The sequence below is a fragment of the Panthera uncia genome, assembly GCF_023721935.1.
Source record: "Panthera uncia isolate 11264 chromosome A3 unlocalized genomic scaffold, Puncia_PCG_1.0 HiC_scaffold_11, whole genome shotgun sequence".
NCBI lineage: Eukaryota > Metazoa > Chordata > Mammalia > Carnivora > Felidae > Panthera > Panthera uncia.
Window position 1 is genome coordinate 72,664,564 of NW_026057578.1, and position 20,600 is coordinate 72,685,163.

Genomic DNA, 20,600 nt, shown 5'->3' on the forward strand with positions numbered 1-20,600 from the left:
GGGAAATTGGTTAGGACATCCCACTGGCTAACATTTTCCTCCATGTAATATTCATGTTAAAAGTCTCAGTTAGGCTTTAAAAAATAAAATCATTGGAATGCAATGTTTTCCCACAATTAACATTAAAGTCCCCAGTAACCTGGAAAGGGGATTAAAGGGGTTCATTGTGCAATGAATGCCATTCTGATTATGCTCATATTTAGTAGATGGAGTCTAGTTGAAAGGCCATATGCATACTATAAAACCGCAGGTCCTGGATGTTCGGTGAATTAATATTTTCCTATAAAATCATGATATAGACTGAGTATCCCTAGTATCTCTTTTCCTTGGTCTTTTCCTTTCTTGAAGGATTTATTGCTCCTGTATGTCTTTCTCAGTTCTGATTAAAAAGGACTCTCTAGAGAAGATTTGCTACTAGTCACTTACATGGCTAAGTACATGTTACAAGAACATCTTGGGGGTGCCTGGGTGGCTCAGTCGGTTAAGCATCTAATTCTTGATTTTGGCTCATGTCATGATCTCACTGTTTGTGAGATCGAGCCCTGCATTGGGTTCCATGCTATCAGTGCAGAGTCTGCTTGGGATTCTCTCTCTTCCTTTCTTTCTGCCCCTCCCCTGCTCGTTCTCTCTCCCCGCTCCATCAAAATAAATAAATAAACTTAAAAAAATCTTGGATTGTAAGGCTTTATAGTTTATGTAAGGCTTTATAATTTTTATGTATATTATTTCATTTCATTCTCACAACTTCCTTTTCCAAAGTTAAGGGTCAAAGATTTTCATAATTTGTTCAGAATTACATAGATAGAAGACTAGGACTCAGATTTTCTGTCTTCAAGTTTAGTCATTTTTTTTTTACTTGTTCACTGCTTTATGTAAATGTAGGGGTTTATACTAGCCTTTCTAGGATTATCTATACTTTTGGTTCTATCCAAGCAAATCTTTTCCCTGTTAAAGAAATTTTAAACGACATTGTAGCATTGGAGGTGTATAGGTGTGAAGATTACCTGAATGTTTATTTTAAAACTGGACCCTAGGATATTAGCTATTTTTGGATCTATAGTTTTTTTTGCTGAAGAATTCAAGCTAATTTTAAGACACATGAGGCTGATTTTCTCAGTACCTAAATTACTACCCAATTTATAATCTTGGTATTTTAGAGAATTGAGACTAGTTTGAGGTTTGCCTAACCCACATATTAAGTTTATTCTCTGGACTCAAACTCATGGCAAGATATTTTAATAATTGAATCTTTTTGGGTTGTGATTAAAAGATGTGTATCATAGAGATTATATAGGCTATACAGAAGAGATATCAGTATTTTATTAAAATTACTTACATCTTAAGAAAGAAAAATAATTACTTTAAATTTCCAAAAAGTCAGTGTTAACTGAATAATACCCTTTTGATGAGATTTGCATAATGCATGATGAGCAAGGGAAAAAAGAGTTCAAATTATATGCAAGATGGAAAAAATGAAAGTCTATGGTAGAGAATCCTGTAACTCTGTCCCTGCTTTTCCTGGTTAAAAATGAACACTTAACAGATATGAAAACAATAAGCCTACCTTGACATGTTCTACTTCTCACCACTTGGTATCCCTGGGGGCACATACACGAGAATTTCCCAGGTTCATTGACACACTGATATTGACACAGGTAGCTTGAGGTTCTGCATTCATCAATATCTGTTGAATTAGACAAGAGCAAGGACACAGAGTTGAAAAACGTACAGGTCACTACTTTGGTAATATTTTTAAAGATAAGGTAAGAGGGTAAAAATACTATAAACTCTAAAAAAGAAATATAATACTTTATAAGAAGCTCAAAGGAAAATTATACAATATCAGCTCATTTCCCCTAGAACTTTGCCACACATCAGTTTTACTCAATTATTGCTGAGAGTTTGGCAAATCTCAGACCTCACAATACTGATTGAACAGACTGAATGAACGAATTGGGAATTCAAGTGAAGAATGCTTTGCATTTCTCAATGGTGATGTCTTTGTAGTTTGTTCAGAAGGGCAGAAGCAGCTGTCCAGAGCCAGGCCCTTTTGGTTTTGAGCATAGTGGCATGATGTGAAACCTCTCCAGGTGGGGTATGACCTCTGTGGCCCCAAGTAAAGCTGGAAGGAAGTCAAAGACATCAAGTGTCAATGGCATTCCCCTCAGGATGTCTTATGCCTTTTGAATTGCACAGTGGAACACTCATGGGCAATGGACTCTGAAGGTCATCCTTCCAATTAAATGGCCCTCTTTTTACTCATGTGGAAAGCGAAGCCCAGGCAACTTAAGAAATGTATGCCCAAGTCAAACAGTGGCAGGAATAAGACTACAGAACAGGTCTCTTGGTTTATATTCTACTGTTTCTGAATGTGATCATTTCTCCTCAGACTTAAGTGTGTGTACCAGTCATTTGGGATTCTTGTTAAATGCAGCCTCTAACTCACTAGGTCTGGTCTGGGGCCTGAGATCTCTATTTCTTGCAAGTAGAGACAAGGAAGTGTCAATGCTGCTGGCCATCAGATCACTTTGAGAAGCGAGACACCAGAACACCCTTCTAATTATTAGACCCAGCCTGTATCTAATATTTCAGTTATTTTGTCCCTTCTCCTTTCTCTTGGTGACAAACTAAAAAGCCAATGTTATCACAGAACTTAATTAAAGAATAGAATTTCCATGCATAAAAATTTGTTTTCATAAACAGGTACATAATTGGATAAAGCAGCAGAAAATATAGGGATTGAACTGTTATTGCAAATTATTTGGAAAATATTTCACCTTCACAGTTGAGCCTGTCACTGCTTAGTTCGTATCCTTGATTGCACTGACAGATGAATGAACCAAGAATGTTGTAGCATTGCTGAGCACATTGATTGCTGGCATCACATTCGTTTATATCTGAAAGGAAAAGTTATATACACTCATATATCTACGTCTTCAACCATATCCTTACTCTTTTGTACCTATGTCATCTAATGATAAGTGAATAATTCCCTAGTTGGATTCTTTGCCCTGCAGAAGCTCACTGGAGAACATCCATTCAGGTTTCATATTTGTTGGAATAACTTCAAACATCTGCCATACACTTCTTTTGGAAATACCAGAATATTTCTTTCTGGGGATGACAGTTAGTTTTGTGTTTGATGAGTCTTTCCAAAAGAATTTAATGATTCTAATAAATATACATTCCAGCATCTATTTTCTTTTATTGTTGTTCAAATGCAAAGTGCCAAGTCTATAAATAATTGATATAAGACATTTGTACTGATACAGTCTCTCAGCATGCTGTGGTGAAGATTTATCTGTGCTATTTATTACTTTTTAAATGGGTTCTGTTAAATTCCATTACAATTATAGCATAAGCTGTTGAGACCCATACAGAGTTTTGCAATGCTCCAAGGCACTGAAAATGTTGTGAAAAGGCATTTTTCCTGCACTAGATTCTTTCCATGTCATGCCAATCTTAAAATTTGTGCCATGACACTGCATTCTGAAAGGGGAGAAGAAGCATGTAAAAATCAGATGCACTTTCAGTGGAAAGTTTATGTACTTGAACTTGCAGTAACCCTTTGGCACCTTCAGCATTTATATCACACACTGCTGACTAATTGGTGTGCGTATATCAGTTGATCTGTAGTTTTTTATATTTTTGATAAACCCACAGAGGACAACTAAAAACCAACATTAACAAAGTTTCCATTCACATCTTGATGTGTTTTAAGAGACAAATTGGTTATTGTCTTTTCAGCTTTGTGCAGGGAAGATGATGGAAATCAGTTCACTCAAGAACACAGAAAAACTGGAAATAGAACAACATGGTATGACGTTTCCTTTTTTTGAAGATAGAAATCAGTCAGTATGGCAGCGCCCCAAAAGCTTACCTACACAGGTATAGTTGTTTGCGGCCAACTGAAACCCAGGACTGCACTGGCAATAAAATGATCCTGGTGTGTTCACGCATCTTTGGTGGCAATATGGAGGGATGGTGCATTCATCTATGTCTGGGTTATCAGGCACACACACAAAGAGAACCAAATTATTAACTATCCATAGTTGTTAGCTCTTAAGTTCTCAGCAGGACATTATCTAGGAAACCTAGCTGGAGAAAATCTCCCTTAAAATAATTGTCCCTATCTTTTTAAATTAGTGTTTGTGTTTTAAATATACTCTGCATTCTGCAGCTGAGTGAGATGTTAGAAACAAAGACTTCATAAAGCTGGTTGAGTGGGTTGAGATTTAAAGACAGAAGAGTAATTATGACTATTTCACATATATATGAGTATTAGTTTGGGGATCTAAAAAATTATTTGTAATGGTAAAAGTAAAAAAACTGCAGAAGAATTGAGCGATGTAGCATAATCTAAGCGACAGGAGGTGTGGTCCGCTGCTCAGCTGGTTACATTGGCAAAGTCACATAAACGTCTGGTATCTAGGTTTTTTCTTTTGTAAAATGTGGATAGTAATACTTGCTATGTGTATCTTATGAAGTTTCTGTGAGAATCAAATGAAAGAATGCCATGGAAGGAATAGGACGCTACACAAATTACCTCTTGAGAGTGACCTCTGACACATTGATGAAGTGTTCCAGGCTGTGTTCTTCTCAGATAAATATTTCCAACTATAAAATGCTCAGCTGAGAACTTGCAGAGTAGGATTAACATCTTAGAAGCATAATAAAATTTCATTAACTCTACGCTTTGTGACAATTCTAACATGGAGTGTGTGATTTAAAACAACAATTATGCACATACTATGTAAGACTATGTAGTGACACTAACTTCTGATAAAAAACAAAAACAAAACAATAATGCTGAACCTTTCTACCTAAAACTGTGGAAGGCAGTATGCTTAAGTGGCCTCAGGATAACCTGAATTGGAATCTTTGTTCTGGCAATTACTAGCATGGTCTTAACCTCTCAAAGCTTCCATTTCCTCTTCTGTAAGTGATAATACTACAATATGGTCGACTTGTTGGGAGGATAACATGAAATTATGTAGGCAAACTTTCTTGCACAAAATGGGTAAAAATAAATGGCAGCTATTATTAATAAGCTGCAAAATAGATTTGATTTCACTTGAATATTGAAATAAAAGGTAATGATATTGACATGGCTTTCTACCTCATTTATTGAGGTGTCTGCTCAAATGTCACTTCAGGGAGGCCATCTCTGCCCATTTATATAAAATAGCTTCTTCTGCCCCATCTGTCCCCTTTTCCTACTTTATATTTCTTTGTAGCCATTGATACTCCTTGGGATTGTGTTATGTGTTTATTTGCCTCTTGTCTGTCTCCCTCACTATAATGCATGGCAAATAAGACCTGTATCCTTTTGAGGCAAAGGTAAAGTATTTTTTGTCTGTTCACTGCTGTGTGCTTAATACCTGGAACAGGGTCTGGCATAGTAGGTGCTCGATAAACATTAGTTGAATGAGTGTAGACTTCATACTAATTAAGAGCAATTTTAGCGTGGTTCTTCCTAGTACCCAGTATTATAGCCAGGTGCCAGTATTGACAGTTAGTTTCTATAAATGGTATCTTCTAATAGCTCCATGAGGGCTGTGATTCTGTAAACTGTGTTTGTTCACCATGATGGCCCAGCACTTAGAACAGTATGTGGTATATAGTCAGCCCTCAGTAATACTTGATGTATGTCTTCTCAACCAGTAAGCATCTACTGAATCACTGTTATTTGCAAGTGCTGTGTTTGGCACTGCTGGTTTTTAATGATGATAAATACATGTACATTGTACCTTGTCTAGCATGGAAGAAAGGCATGAAAACATATTACTGCATGGAATGATAAGATCAACAATAAGAAAGCTACACAAGGTACAGAGAGAGCACCACTCTACTCAAGGTGTGGCCTGCTGACCACTGCTGATCCGTGGACTATTTGGACCAGTCCACGACAAATAAGTACAGAAATTCAGAATATGTATTTAGGAATAGCAATTTGGTATTGCCACAACATTTTTATTGTATTTTACAGTAGTATTGATCTGTAACAGACTAGAAATTTACAAAAAAAGATCCATCAAGGGGCACCTGGGTGGCTCAGTAAGCCTCCTACTTTGGCTCAGAGGTCATGATCTCACAGTTCATGGGTTTGAGCCCCGCATCAGGTTCTGTGCTGACAGCGTGGAAGCTGGGGCCTGCTTCCAGTTCTGTGTCTCCTTCTCTCTCTCTGCCTGCCCCCACCCTGCCACCCCTGCTCACACTGTCTCTCTTTCAAAAATAAATAAACATTAAAAAAAAAAAGATCCATCAAAGTTTGAGAAATACTGACAAAGAGGAGGGAGTAACTAATCATATCTGGGTAAATCATGGAAGACTTCTCAGAAGAAGTAACCCTGAGCTGGGATTTGGAAATTGAATAGGAGTTTGCCAGGGGTGCATGTTCCTGGTGCTGAAAGAGCTTATGTACAGACACTAAGGTGTGACATTGTGTGATGTATGTGCGGAACTATAACTAGTGGACAGGACTGAAGTGTAATATTTTGTGTGTGTGTGGGGGGAGGTATTGATACCACAGAGGATCTGATGGAAGAAGATCTTATATGTTCTGTTGACGAATGTAGAGTTGGTTCTGTGGGTGAGGGGAACACCAGGGCAGCCCCATGATTAGATCTGAATTTAAGAATGTTTCTTCCTGCCATATCATATAGGGCTATAAGAATACATTTTATTTTTAATTGTTCCCATAGTAGGTTGAGTTAGTTCTTTTTCTATACCTTTTATACCTTTTATACTTTTTATATAAAAAAAGGTGTTTATTTTCCTGACTAATCCAGTGGGCAAAACTTTGGTGCCTGTGGAGTTTTCCACACAGTCTTTTCCTAAATCACAGCTTCAGTCCCACAAATTCTGGGCCTTTCTCAGAGGCTGGGCACCAATCCCAGCACCTGGGCACAACCCCATGGCAGGCAGAACTGGGCCAGGGCCCATGAGGAGCTCAGTGTTGACATCCTGATGTCAACAGCCAGCATTCTCAGGCGAAAATTGATGCTAGCTCCCTGTCCCCACATTCTTATCCTCTCTTACTAAGAGAAAAGAAGTACTTTCCACTGATGTATGGTAAAAGGCGGCAGGTAAATCAATGTCAATATCATATGAATGCAATTGACACAGGGAGTCAATTTAGAAAGTTTCATTCCTGGTGCTGGACCTCATGACTGATCCCAGAACACATTTACTTTTTACTGTTTACTTCTTATTTGCCAGTCAGCCTCCTTATACTATGTTCTTCCAGTCATTCAAAAAAAAAAAAAATGCACAGAGCATCTACTTGGCAGGCACTCTTCAGGGACTGGGGAGACAGCAATGACACAAACCAGATCTGGCCCCTGCCCTCAGGTAGCTCAAGTAGAGCTCTCAAGTAGAGGCACATGCTATACTTGGCTTTGCGTTCCCAGCACTGCACCCACTTGCAACATAAAGAATGTTTAGTACATGTCTGTTAACTCATCACATAATGATAGTACACAGCTATTCCACCCAGGACCAGGCGCTGTTCTAAGCACTCCCACATGTGAGCTCCTGAGGTAGAAGCTCCACACCACAAAGGAAAAAAGTTAACACACAGCCTATGTAAGTCACTTGTGAAGAGCCTCAAAGTGAGTTGGGGGTACAGCTGGGATTTGAACCTCATCATTTGCCCTATAAGCTATGCTATTTTATGAACCAGTGAATAAGGTTCATGTCATCAGTGTTTTAGTGCTATGGCCCCCAAACAGCTAATTTAAAATGATCTCCTTGGTTGCTTTTGTGGTCCCATCCATATGCCAAATTTATGCTTTTGCTTAGTCTACCATGTAACTGACACTTTATACCCGGAATACGCTCACCCTTTAGGTTAGCTCTTTCTCATTAATGTGGAAAACGGATCAGTAGTTAATGAAAGAATAAGCAGTTGTTAGCCATCATTCTCCAAATAAATATGAGTGCTTTGTTTTGAATGACTGAGGTTTAAGCAAGTAAGAGGTTTAGGACAGGATTTTGCTTATTGTTCTGCTGTACTTACCTACACACTGCTCTCCCCGCTTCTGGTACCCTGGGGGGCACTGACAGGCGAAGGAGCCTCGTAAATTGATGCACACTTGGTCAGCTCTACAGTTGTGAGTCCCCGCAGTGCACTCGTCTATGTCTGTTAAAAGGTAGCACAGAGTTTGAGTTGGTTGGGCAGATGTTGCTATCTCCCCCATTTAAAAAAAACTGAAGTATGGTTGACACATAAGTTACACAAGTTTCAGGAATACAACATAGTGATTCCACAACCCCACACATTATGTTATACTCACCGTAAGTGTAGCTATCATCTGTCACCATACAATGCTATTATAATACCATTGACTATATGCCCTATGCTGAAATGCCATCATAGTTTCTTTTAAGGAAATAAAGTTTTTGCCCTATTCTTAAGATAATACTCTGTAATATTATATTGGGAATGTTTAAAATTATAAATGATTTCAAGTGTTCAGATAACAATTTTGTAGATGCCAGTGTGTACATTTAACACACGCTAATATTTAGCTGTACTTGCCTTGGCTCACTTTATTTTCAGAAATGAACCATTTGAGATATAGCTAAAGCCTTACTGTATTCTCATCTCTTTACTCACCCACCTGCCACTATCCTGGTAGGTGTGAACCCTTCCCTGAGATGTTTTTTTTTACATTTATTACATAGATCTACATCCATTAGAACACACAATATTGTTTTGTGTTTTAAAGTGTAAATAAATTGTATAATACTTGCCTTTTCCATCCAATATATTGCATTTGAGATCATTATGTTGTCAAATCTCTAAAAATCTGTCCAATAACCAGGTATAAATCAAATTTAATACTATGCATTTCCAGTTACCTTTCCTTGCAAACTTCAAAATGCAAAGGATTCAACTAGATCATATTTGTCTAGGGGAGATAGACTGGTGTAGTTTAAAATACATATTTTCCCAAAGCATTTAATTTCAGCTAAAAAACAGATATTTCCCCAAAGCAGTTGTATAATTTACTAAATGTGCCCTAAGGATTAGGGCACATTTTCTAGTTCTAGAAAAGTAAAAAATGCTCAGTCATAATATAATGAATCTGTTATAATGGATTCCTCTGGGGTCAAAGTGTGATGTGAATTTGTGTGTGTGTGCACTCATATTACAGTAATTTATAAGTGAAATTTAATTTTGTCTTTTCAACATTACCTTCGCATTGTTTTGTTTCGTTTTTTACCTTCTCATTTAATTAACTCTCTTACATTATGAAGTTAAATAGATGAGTTCAGAAGATGAAAGGATTATGTGATTTTGGCATTCCTCAACAACTGAACAGTTTAAGCTTTGTTAAAAACTATTGTACAACTCAGGGCACCTGGGTGGCTCAGTCAGTTAAACATCCGACTTGGGCTCATGTCATGATCTCATGGTTCGTGAGTTTGAGCCCTGCGTTGGGCTCTGTGCTGACAGTTCAGAGCCTGAAACCTGCTTCACTCAGGTTCTGTGTCTCACTCTCTGTCTCTTTCTCTCTCAACAATGAATAAACATTAAAGAAATCTTTAAATTAAAAAAAAATTGTACAACTTGGAATTCCTAGATGACAAATTTTGCATAAAAACTGAGACAGGCTTAGGGAGCCTTTGATCATCACTGTGGCAAACCCAGGGTGGTGCTTTGGAGCACATAGTGGGCTAAAATTCAATACAAAAAATGAGCCATCTGCAATGAGAATGTATTCCTCAATTCCTGACTTCCTTTAAAGAAGCTCAGAGAGTGGCTCCTGGTATGTTGCCTTTCAAGTCTGTTTCCAGGGAGAACTGCTGCACTTACACTACTAATGTAATAATGTAGGAGGTTCCGGTTAGAAGAGACTTGTCCTCAGATGTCGGCTTTGAATGATAAAAGAGATTCTTTCCAAAAGGAAGAGGGAGGGGAGATGGAAATACTTGGGGGATGTATGTCTGTTTATTGGATTATACCCTATAAAAGCATCTACTTCACATAATTCTTTGAACCTGGTTTTAAAATTTTGGTGACTTTTTGTTACATTTTTAAAATTTTTGTTTTGAAATCCATCATCATCATCATCATCATCATCATCATCATCATCACCATCATTTTCACATCAGTGATTGTAACTCTGTCCTTCTAAGGTCCTATGCAGAGATGCCACGATCTTGCTTTGAAATTATCTGCTCTTTTTTTTGTGTCTTCTATTATTTTCTCTTATGCACTTGATGAAAACATTTCTACTGGGGTTTCTTTCAGAGCTTTATGACTCGCTAATGCAGAAATGACAGCAGAATTCCTATTGTTTTATGTCAAGAACATTTGCCAGCATTTGCAGTGATAACAGCCCTGAGAGATACAGAAATGTGAGATTCAGATGTGGCAAGTTCCCTCAGTACACGCTGGCAGAAGATCAAGGACTGGGGCTGGCTGCTGCATTTTCTAAGGGAGGCCTCGCCAGTGAGGGCGGCTTTTCTTTCTGAGACCTCTCTGCAAACCGCCTCCACCCCATCACATTCCCCATGTCCTACAATTTCCTTCCTACTTGCGTTCAGCTCTAAGGCTCTTTGATAAATAGGCTAATATTTTCAGTGGCCTTAATATATCATTAAATAGGTTTTAAACATAAACATTGTGCCACCTGGACCTACTCCATCTTAAGAACCAGGTCCATTTACTTTCTGAGAAAGATTATTGAATAAAAATATTAAGTGAGTTAAAATAATTTAATAGTAAAAAAAAAATTGCACTGCCACTATATTCTATCCTTTCTCTATCAAACAAACAACCAAAACTTCCATAGGACTCACTGCACCTACCACTGACTTGTGATACTTTTAACATACTTTGTACATACTTGGACTCACTTTAATTTTTAATTCTTTCAGATGGGAAACTTCTTGAAATTCAATAAAACACAATTGCATCAAATCACCTTTAAGAAATTATTCCAAAGGAGTTGATTGTTTGCTTCATCATATACTTAGAGCTGGATCTGCTAGGAAATGAACTGACTACATTTTTTTTTATGGCTTCTCCAACTCAAGCTTAGAATATTTATCCTCTCCTTTGCTCTTAGCAGTTTATCTAATGCTAAAGGACACATGGACCGGATTTTTTTGAACTATCTTTGATTCTACTATCAATTCATTAGTTTATAAAAATTTTTTTTTCGTTAGTTTATTTAAATAACACAATTTTATGATTTTAAAAGTTGTACTTTAAGACCCTGTTATTGGAGCACCTGGGTGGCTCAGTCAGTTAAGCGTCCAACTTTGGCTCAGGTCATGATCTCACGGTCTGTGAGTTTGAGCCCCACGTTGGGCTCTGTGCCGACAGCTCAGAGCCTGGAGCCTGCTTTGGATTCTGTGTCTCCCTTTCTCTCTGCCCCTCCTCTGCTCATGCTCTGTTTCTCCCTGTCTCTCAGAAAATAAATAAAACCATTAAAAAAATTAAAACCCTGTCATTACTTATTCACAAAGCATACATCATATGAGAAAGTCATATAAGAATCGTTATAAATTGTTAAACTATTTTACTCTTGTTTTTTTAAAGATCTTATTTTAAAGTAATCTCTACACCCAATGTGGAGCTCAAACGCACAATCCCGAGATCAAGAGTCACATGCTCCAATGATTAAGCCAGCCAGGCACCCCTATGCTTTTTTTCTACTTGTGTGCATTTCTATATTTCTTAAATATTAGAAAGTTAATGTAATAGGAAAGTCACTAAAACACACATCTATGTCAGAGACTTGGAGCAGAACATCTATCCTCATGCAGGTGCACCAGAAGACCTGGTTTCCCAGGCTTTTTTGTTCATGAAAGGTCTCTGTGGTGAGAATATCTCTAGTGGCAAAAGCACTGCTTTATTCATATGGGAAGCAACTCAGGTCAGCCATGATTTTCCTGGTAATTTATGAAAAAGTACTTGGGGGAGAGGAAATTTTGTTTTGCTTTTCAACTAGCTTACTTGGTTCTTAAGCAGTTATTACTTAATACATTCCCTGGGCCCTGGACCCAAGCTCTTTGTGGATGGGGTCTACATCTTACTTTTTTCTGTATTCCTTTTTTTTTTTTTTTTTTTTGAAAGAGAGAGAGTGAGCAGGGGGAGGGGTAAAGAGACCGGGAAAGAGAGAATCCCAAGCAGGTTCCTGTCAGTGCAGAGCCCGATGTAGGGCTCCATTTCACAAACCGTGAGATCATGACCTGAGCTGAAACCAAAAGTCAGATGCTTAACTGACTGAGCCACTCAGGCGCCCCACTCCCCACCCCCCACCCCCCATATTCCTAGCTCCTAGCAGAGTGCATGAAACATAGTGGGTTTTCAGTAAATGTTTGTTCAATAAATGGATGAGCAAATGATAATTGTTTGATGGAAACTGATACCTAGAGTGTAAGGAAAGTAGGATCAGTGTTTTATCTCATCAAACTAATCATTTACGTGGAAGGGTAACAGGCAAGATGTGAGAAACAGCAAAAGCAGCAAGATGTCAGCAAATGGAAACTGAAGTAAAGCAATGGCGTCGAGAACGGTAGAAACTAGGAGGAATAAGGCAGCATCAGAGGTTGGGCAACTGTGGAAGGTTTGCCAGGCTAGGTAAGTTTTGAGCTTCATTTTGAAGAAGGTGAGGAGGCTATTTCTAGGCAGGAGGCAGGTCACATTAGAAAACATGCCATGAAACAAAGAGGTTTGCATGAGAAGAGTGGCAGACAGCTGGAGTCAGCACGGCTGGATGGGCAGTGTGAGGAGCCTGGTGCAGTGCCTGCTTGAAGGTGCTCAGAACATGGTGGCTCAAGTCATAAGCAAAAATTCAGGGCCTGAAAGGTGGGATTGGAATTTGAATTGAACACCACAGGGAACTGCGCTAAACTATGTAGACACAGCCTAATGTAAACATAGCCAAAGAACAAAATAATAGAGTGTGCTTCCTAAAATATCACAACACGTAAATCAACTCACATTTCATCGTTCTAATGCATTAAGAATAGCTAATGGCAGTATTTGGTGATTCCCTCATTTTTCAAAAATGTGCCCACACTCTCCCTCCTAGTGATTTATACTGTTGTAGGGCCCTTTCTTGCTGACTTTGGCACCATCAATGCTTCAAATAATGCAGTCTGATCTTTGCTCGGCTCTCACTTCTAGCCTCTTTATCACACTGACCCCCAGTCTATGGAACTGCATATTTGGTTTCCTCTCAAAAGTTAATGGAGGCAACTGTGTCCACATCTCTGTGGTGTCCATTAAGTCCCTGCTTAGGCCTTCATTCTCTATGTTTTTGGCTCCTTCCTGTCATTCTGACTCATATTTCCCAAACCCCTGACTCATGCTGCTTTCTCTCTCTTATGCAACATTTTAATCTCTGCAATGTTCTTTTCATAATTTGATAACTTACCACGACATGGACATTCAGTGTGTTTTCATGGGCAAACATGTTTTCTGTAGCTTAAATGCTTTAGATTACCATTTAGACACTGTTGCTTTAGATTTAAGGAGCAATTCAGAACTACTTTGGAATAAGCCACCACTGACCAAGGTTGAGAACACACTGAAATAGGAGGAAGGGAACTGAAATGATTTTGCATCTGTCACTGCCTAGGTGATCTAGGACCACAGCATCAATTCTTTTTCTCTGTTTCTCCATCTGTAAAATAGACTGCCCATGCTTAATGATGCATGGATTTTTTTAAAGTTCAGAATCTTCAAAATACATCATTTTGTTTTCCAGACTGTAAACACCTAGGGTAAAATGGCCATATCTTTACTAGTTCTGTGGGGAGCACTGTGCATGCTTTGTAAATATTACTTGATGGTGCTGTCCTTTGAACTCCTGTGGTAAAAGAAAAGGCAGTGGTTAAATTCAAGTTGCTGCTATTTCTTCATCTGCGTGGATTTAAAATCTTATTGTATCTTCTACAACCATAGTAATTTAATCTCATAAATGGAGTAAAGTAGGAAAAAAAAGTCAAGGATTCATGTTTGCTATAAGAAGGAGCTACTTTACTCCTAGCCTCTTTCTCTTCCTTCCTTCTTTCCTGGCTTCCTTCCCCCTCCCTTTCTTTGTTTCTTTCTTGGTTTCTTGGCTTCTTTCTCTTTCTTTCTTTTCCTGTCTTTTTTTTTTCTTTTCTTTTCTTTTCCTTTTCTTTTCTTTTCTTTTCTTTTCTTTTCTTTTCCTTTCCTTTCCTTTCCTTTCCTTTCCTTTCCTTTCCTTTCCTTTCTTCTCTTCCCTTCCCTTCCCTTTCCTTTCCTTCCCTTCCCTTCCCTTCCCTTCCCTTTCTTTCACATTCTTAACAGTTTAAATAGATACCCATCTGCTCAGAATGATTGGTCCTAATCCTTTCTAGTGACAGGACAATAAATTGTTTCCCATAACTGTTTCTATTTACTGTATAAAACTTTTTCTTTTAATGTTTATTTATTTATTTTGAGAGGGTAGGGGCATGGGGTTTGATCTCATGAACTGTTAGATCATCACCTGACTGGAAATCAAGAGTAGACATTTAACCAACTAAGCCACCCAAGTGCCCCTAGAACTTTTTAAATAAAAGGGACTCATTGTGTAAGGATCTTACTGTTATTCTGGGTTTTCATCTTATTTTTCAGTATAATCCTGGAAAGCAGGAGCCATCTGAATAAGTGCTGAGAGCAGTTCTGTTTTACTACTGCCTCATTCATTCATGGCTCTTAATAATGATAAGCTGAGTAATCAAGACATTAAACCATATTGCTTAAATTTTGATTAACAAGATGGTGTGTGACATGTTATATAACTTCATACACAAACTTGTTAAAATTCTAACATGAATTGGTGCAAAAATAGACAAATACTTAGCAATATTTAAACATCTATTATTTGATTAGAAATTTGGATCTGCAAGCCTCAGATTTAATCCTGATAACAGCTCTATGGAATAAGTGGTCACATCATGCACAACTTATGGATGAGGCAGGAGGACGTCACTGAAATGTAGATTCGTGAGGTGACCTGCCCAAGGTCACACAGAGTAAAACTGAAATGCTAGATTTCCATTTTGCCCCTGCAGTTTTGGTCTTCAGAAAGATTCATTTCCTGAGTTTTGGATAGCAGACCTTTAATTGTAGTTTTATATATGTATATATATTCAATTTTTCTTAAAATTAAAGAGATGGTTGTTAATCTGTAGTACCTTGATTCCTCCCTTTGTCTTTCTTCTCTATTAGAATAACATTCATAGCTCTCCAAGTCTTCTGTTTCCCTCCCCAGTCCTTAGCCAATTATCAACAATTTTTGTCAAAGACTTTCTATTTCCCTTGCTGCTTCTTTCATAGTACTGGAATCAGATTTATCTGGGCTAAATGCCCAGTTCTAGTTAGCTTTTCACCCTTCTGAAATTATCAGCTAGAATTCGCCCAAGCTAAGCAGTTCTAGTGGAGAAAATAAATACTGATATTAAGTAACAAAAGAGAACTGTCTTCATCTATGGCCAGCAGTAGATTTATAGTTCTAGATTCTTATCTGTTCTGGCAAAACAGATTGTTAATAATTGGTGTGCTTTAAATGATAAACAAAAATATCACCAAAATCAACAAACATCAGCCTCACTGATAGTTCATTTCTTTGTTTTAGAGGGTGGTGTATCTAGTGTCCTGGAAGTCCTTGTCATTGCCCTGTGTTCTATCAGAACCTTGAAATAATGCTGTTCTCATATGGAAAAACCATGCTACATGGACTTGGAGTTGCTTTTCCAGCAACAATGATTGATTTTCACTACAAATGGACCCTTTCTCAAGCAGTTTCCTCTGTGGCTAGTGGTGCTCATTTGCAAGACGATCAGATGAGGTTAGACACACAGTTCATGAACATGGGGGAGAAAACCAAGTGGTACACATGACCAGTTCAACTCGTGACTCACCTGTACTACACACAGACCAAAGGAACCAATTGCTCACAAGGCCAAAACAGAGCAAGCAAAGAAATGGAGTCCTTAATTATTTTTCTGCTCTTTTTGCACACTTGCAAAGTGAAACTTACTGCTTTCGGAATCTTAAGGAAAAACATTTCTACTTGATAAATGATTGTTAGTCGTCAAGAGTGTTCTCTCACACCTCTGTGAATATGACATTTCTCAGGTAAACTCCCTTTTTTTACTTCTTAAACTTAATTACCTATTAAAAATATGTTTGGGAAAAGACGACCCTGGTATTTGGATTGATATTACAACCAGTCATCAACCCACAACCTTGTGTAGGTAAAACTGTATTTTGAAAGAAGTGGCACCATTAATCTTTGCTTTAGGGTAGTTCAGTACCAGGAATTAAAGACAGTCTGTGTGAAAGTTCCATACAAGCTGGGGACCAGCTTCAAACTGGATGGCTTTCAGAAGCATTATGATCCCATCTTATTATGGGATGCCTTTGAACTGACATTTCAATTGTGGTTTCCTGGTGCCCTACCACTTTACCTCCCTCCTCCCAACCACCTTCCATCCCCGGCTCCAGATCAAACCCCTGGAGAGTGATGAACTGAATGGAGACTGACTACATTCAGCTGAATCCACCATGCCCTGCCTAAGCACTGTGACTTGATTCCTGGCCCCCTCCTTGAGCCTTGCAGCCAGATTAGTCAGTCTTCCTAGCCCAAAGCACACACATTCTTGGCTTACTCCTTCAGGCCAATCATCGCTTGAGGTCACACAAGCCCCTGGCTATGGCAATGCCAATTATAACAAGCATGGCTTGGTGACCTCCTAATTGTATGAAACCAATTACATTATACTTGTTGTTCATTCAACAATAAACAGCTTTTGTGCCCACTAAATTGGGGCATACTACTAAATTTGCTGAGTGTAATTTGGCAATACTTCTCCAAATCATTAACTGCTTAAGGCTTTTTAAATAAAGCACATCTTTGTGCTTCTTGCCTTCAGAGCATGTTACCTTCTTGTGTATATTTTCCTACCCATTTCATTACATCTTACTTATGATGTTTCTGCACAATGTTTCCCCATATGCCTCAGGGCCCTTATGTTTTTCTGAATTCCAAATGAAGCAAAGAGGTAGGATGAAGGAGGGGTGGAACTCACCAAATTTGCACTAAATTCCTTTCTCTTTTTGATTCAAAATTCCAGAACAATGAAAAGCAATGAAAGGATAAATATGTGAGTAAATCTAAATGAATACTGACTGTATTTGTTACAATAATAGGAAGGTCTTTGGGGATTTATAAAATATTTGGGGTTTATAACATATTTGGGATTTATAAAGTATTTATAATTAAAATACATGAGAATAATACGTTGGCAGGAAGGTAAATAGAGTTTAAGTATTTGAAGGTCCTTGCATTGTCTGGGAAGAAGTAAAACTACTAATTTATTTTAGACTTTGATAAATCAAGGATGCATATCAAAGTAATCCCTAGGGAAAACACTAAAGGAACAGTAAAAGAGCATAAAACTACAAATCTAATTCGGGGAGAAATGCCATAATACAAAATGAGAAGGCAAGAAAAGAAAGAAAAGGAAACTAAAATGTGCAGGACAAATAGAAGGCAAACAGTAAAATGGTAGTTTAAACCGAATCAAAGCAATTGTTATATTAATATAAGTAGATTAAATGCTCATGTTCATTACAAAGAAAAAAACCTAAAAATTCTGTTTTAAGAGAAAAAATTTGTTTTTAATTTGAGAGAGAGGGAGAGAGAGAGTGAGTGGGGGAGAGGAGCAGAGGGAGAGAGAGACAGACAGACAGACAGAATATCCCAAGCTGGCTCCATGCCAGCTTGGAGCCTGATGTGGGGTTCGATCCCACAACCCTGGGATCATGACCAGAGGTGAAATCAAGAGTTAGACGTTCAACAGACTGAGCCACCCAGATGCCCCAAGAGAAACAATTTAAATATAAGGACACAAGTTAAAGAAAAAAAGATGAAAAAATACTATGCAAACACTAATCAAAAGAAAGTTGGCTTTGCAATATCAATATCAGACAAAGCTGACTTTAAGGAAAAAAAAAGATTACTAGACAATAAAAAATAATACTATGTAGTGAAAAAAGTTTTAGTTTACCAGGAAAATGTAGAAATTCAGGATAGAAGTGCATTTAATCACAGAGCCTCCATATAGATAAAGCAAAAATAGGTAAAACTAAAGGGAAAATGAATACACACAATTACACTAAGAGATTTTAACATATCTCTCTTAGTAACTAAACAAATAAACATACATTTTCAGAAATGAATAGAAAATATGAATAACACGATTAAAAACTTTGAACTACTTGATATACATAGAAGGCTACACAAAATACATAATCTATTCAAGCACTGAGAGAATGTTAAAAGAAAATGATCATATGCTAGCCTTAAGGCAAGTCTAAATACATTTCAAAAATTACAATATACAGATTTTGTTCCTTCACTACAATGCAAATCTGATAGAAACAACATTGATGACAACAAAACCAAAAAATCTCCTTCTTTTGGAAAAGAAGACACATACTTCCAAAGATCTCATGGTTTAAAGAAGATAAAATTGAAATTTGAGACTATGTCAAACTGAATGAAAATGAAAATATCACATATGAAATCTTGTGGGCCCTTAAGAAGGGCTATAGCCCCTCCTTCCTTCCTTATATCTCCTTATCTTTTTACCCACTGCACTCAATTTACAAGAGAAGAAAATACAAATAGAATTTGTATCTGAGATGGTCTGTTACAAAGTGAACTTTAGGGTTTTGAAGGGCCACTTAGAGAAGAAGGGAAAAATCTTGACCATGTCTTTCCAAAGGCAGAACTAGAACACATGGGTAGAAATTCAAGGAAGGCAGATTTTTTAAAAAAATGTTTATTTTTGAGAGAGAGAGGGAGGGAGAGAGAGAGCAGGGGAGGGCAGAGAGAGAGACACAGAATCCAAAGCAGGCTCCAGGCTCTGAGCTGTCAGCACAGAGCCTGATCCAGGGCTTGAACCCACGAACACAAGATCATAACCTGAGCCCAAGTCAGACGCTTAACTGACTGAGCCACCCTGGGGCCCCAAGGAAGGCAGATTTTAGTTCAGGGTAAGAAAAAAAAAAAAACTATGGTCATTGGACATTTTAATGTATTAATAAGTAATGAGGTTCCCGTCACTGGAAACATGCAAATGATGTAATGTGGATCTCAGTGGTGGTGGGGATTTGACAGGTCATCTGTGTTTAAAAACGATGTGAAGGCACTGCATGAAAATATGGCAGAATGTTAACAATTTCTGAATCTGAATCTGATGGCAGGTATTGAATGTTCATTGTATCACACATTCAACTTTGAGTTTGAAAATGTTAATCAAAAAATCAAAAAACAGATGCTGCAGGAACCCTAATGTAGAAAGTTGTGAGGATTCAACAAAATTCAATGTCTATGCGTTCTCTCACTTGACACATGATGCACGTACATATATCTCTGTAGAGTTGTAATGTTTACTTTTATACTTTCATAATTTATCCCCTACCATCTGAAAACCTTGCTCTATGATAAAGTATAGCAAGGAAAGATCTCATCTTAAGTGGTTATTTTATTCCTCTTCCTTGAGCAATGTAGGAGTTAAAATCTAGACTTAGTATTTTTTTGTCCTGTATGAATTATTTTTCAGGAAGGAACGCTCTGCAACCTTCATCATATTAAGGCATAAGATTATTCAGTGATCAAAATGTTATATTTGAACAACTATCAGCTTGTGTCCAAATCTTTCATATACTGTTAAACCAAGTGAGACTTGACTTTTTGGTTTTGTTCCAAATTGATACTACAGTTGCCATTTTCCCCAAGTTATTCATGAATTATCATGCATATTTGAATTTAAGTTGCTGATAAATTGTGTTTGACATACGCAGGATGTGGGATATCCCCTCCTCTCTGTGTTAAAACACGTTCAGTGTTGTGAGGTAACAGCATTCAAGTAACTCCTGAGTATTAGTTCAAGGAGTACCTAAAGGCAATAGGAAACTAAAGAAAATACTGTTCAATATAACTACTGACCCGGTGAGTGTTTCAATCCTAAAGACTTCTCAAGCTAGCATATTAAATAGTCTTTGGACTTTTAAATGAGTTTGAAGCATTTTACCTTACATTTCCATCGGAGGCAAAATTATATTTGGACTATGTATTCTCTTGCTTCGGCAGCACATATACTAAAATTGGAACAATACAGAGAAGATTAGCATGGTCCCTGGGTAAGGATGACACGCAAATTCATGGACTGTATGTTCTGAGATCTGAGAGACGGAGATCTGTTCTGAGAGACTGAGATCTCTTTCAGTTTTAAAAATCCAAAAGTAAAGCCTACTTTACCGAATTCCTGAATGCTGTTGTAAAAAAGACTCATTTTCCAACTCTTCTTTCTTCTGCCCTCTCTAACTTAAAATATTGGATCCTGGGAAACCTGAATAACATGCTCTTGCTTTTTGATGAACCATGATCATACGTCTCTCTTTCTTCTTCCCTTCTTTTTCATTTTTCAGCAGTGGATTCTGATCTATAGTATAAAAGGAGCATCTAAAAGTGGACTCATCTTTCAGGATTAAATGGCTCTGTTAGCAGAGTGGGATGAACAGAAAGTGCTCCTCCATGTTTAAATGCACTACT

At 37.7% G+C, this 20,600-nt stretch overlaps 1 protein-coding gene and 1 pseudogene across 1 annotated transcript in view; one reads left to right on the forward strand and one right to left on the reverse strand.

Moving 5' to 3' along the window:
- Positions 1-20,600, reverse strand: part of EFEMP1 (EGF containing fibulin extracellular matrix protein 1) — a 60,550-nt gene that overhangs the window by 9,295 nt on the left and 30,655 nt on the right. The window contains exons 5-8 of the mRNA XM_049651503.1: positions 8,021-8,143; positions 3,881-4,000; positions 2,778-2,897; positions 1,565-1,684 (exon numbers count right to left, since the gene is read on the reverse strand). Of these exons, the coding sequence (XP_049507460.1) occupies positions 1,565-1,684; positions 2,778-2,897; positions 3,881-4,000; positions 8,021-8,143 (483 nt within the window). The remainder of the gene's footprint in view (positions 1-1,564; positions 1,685-2,777; positions 2,898-3,880; positions 4,001-8,020; positions 8,144-20,600) is intronic.
- Positions 20,127-20,226, forward strand: LOC125937234 (uncharacterized; annotated as a pseudogene).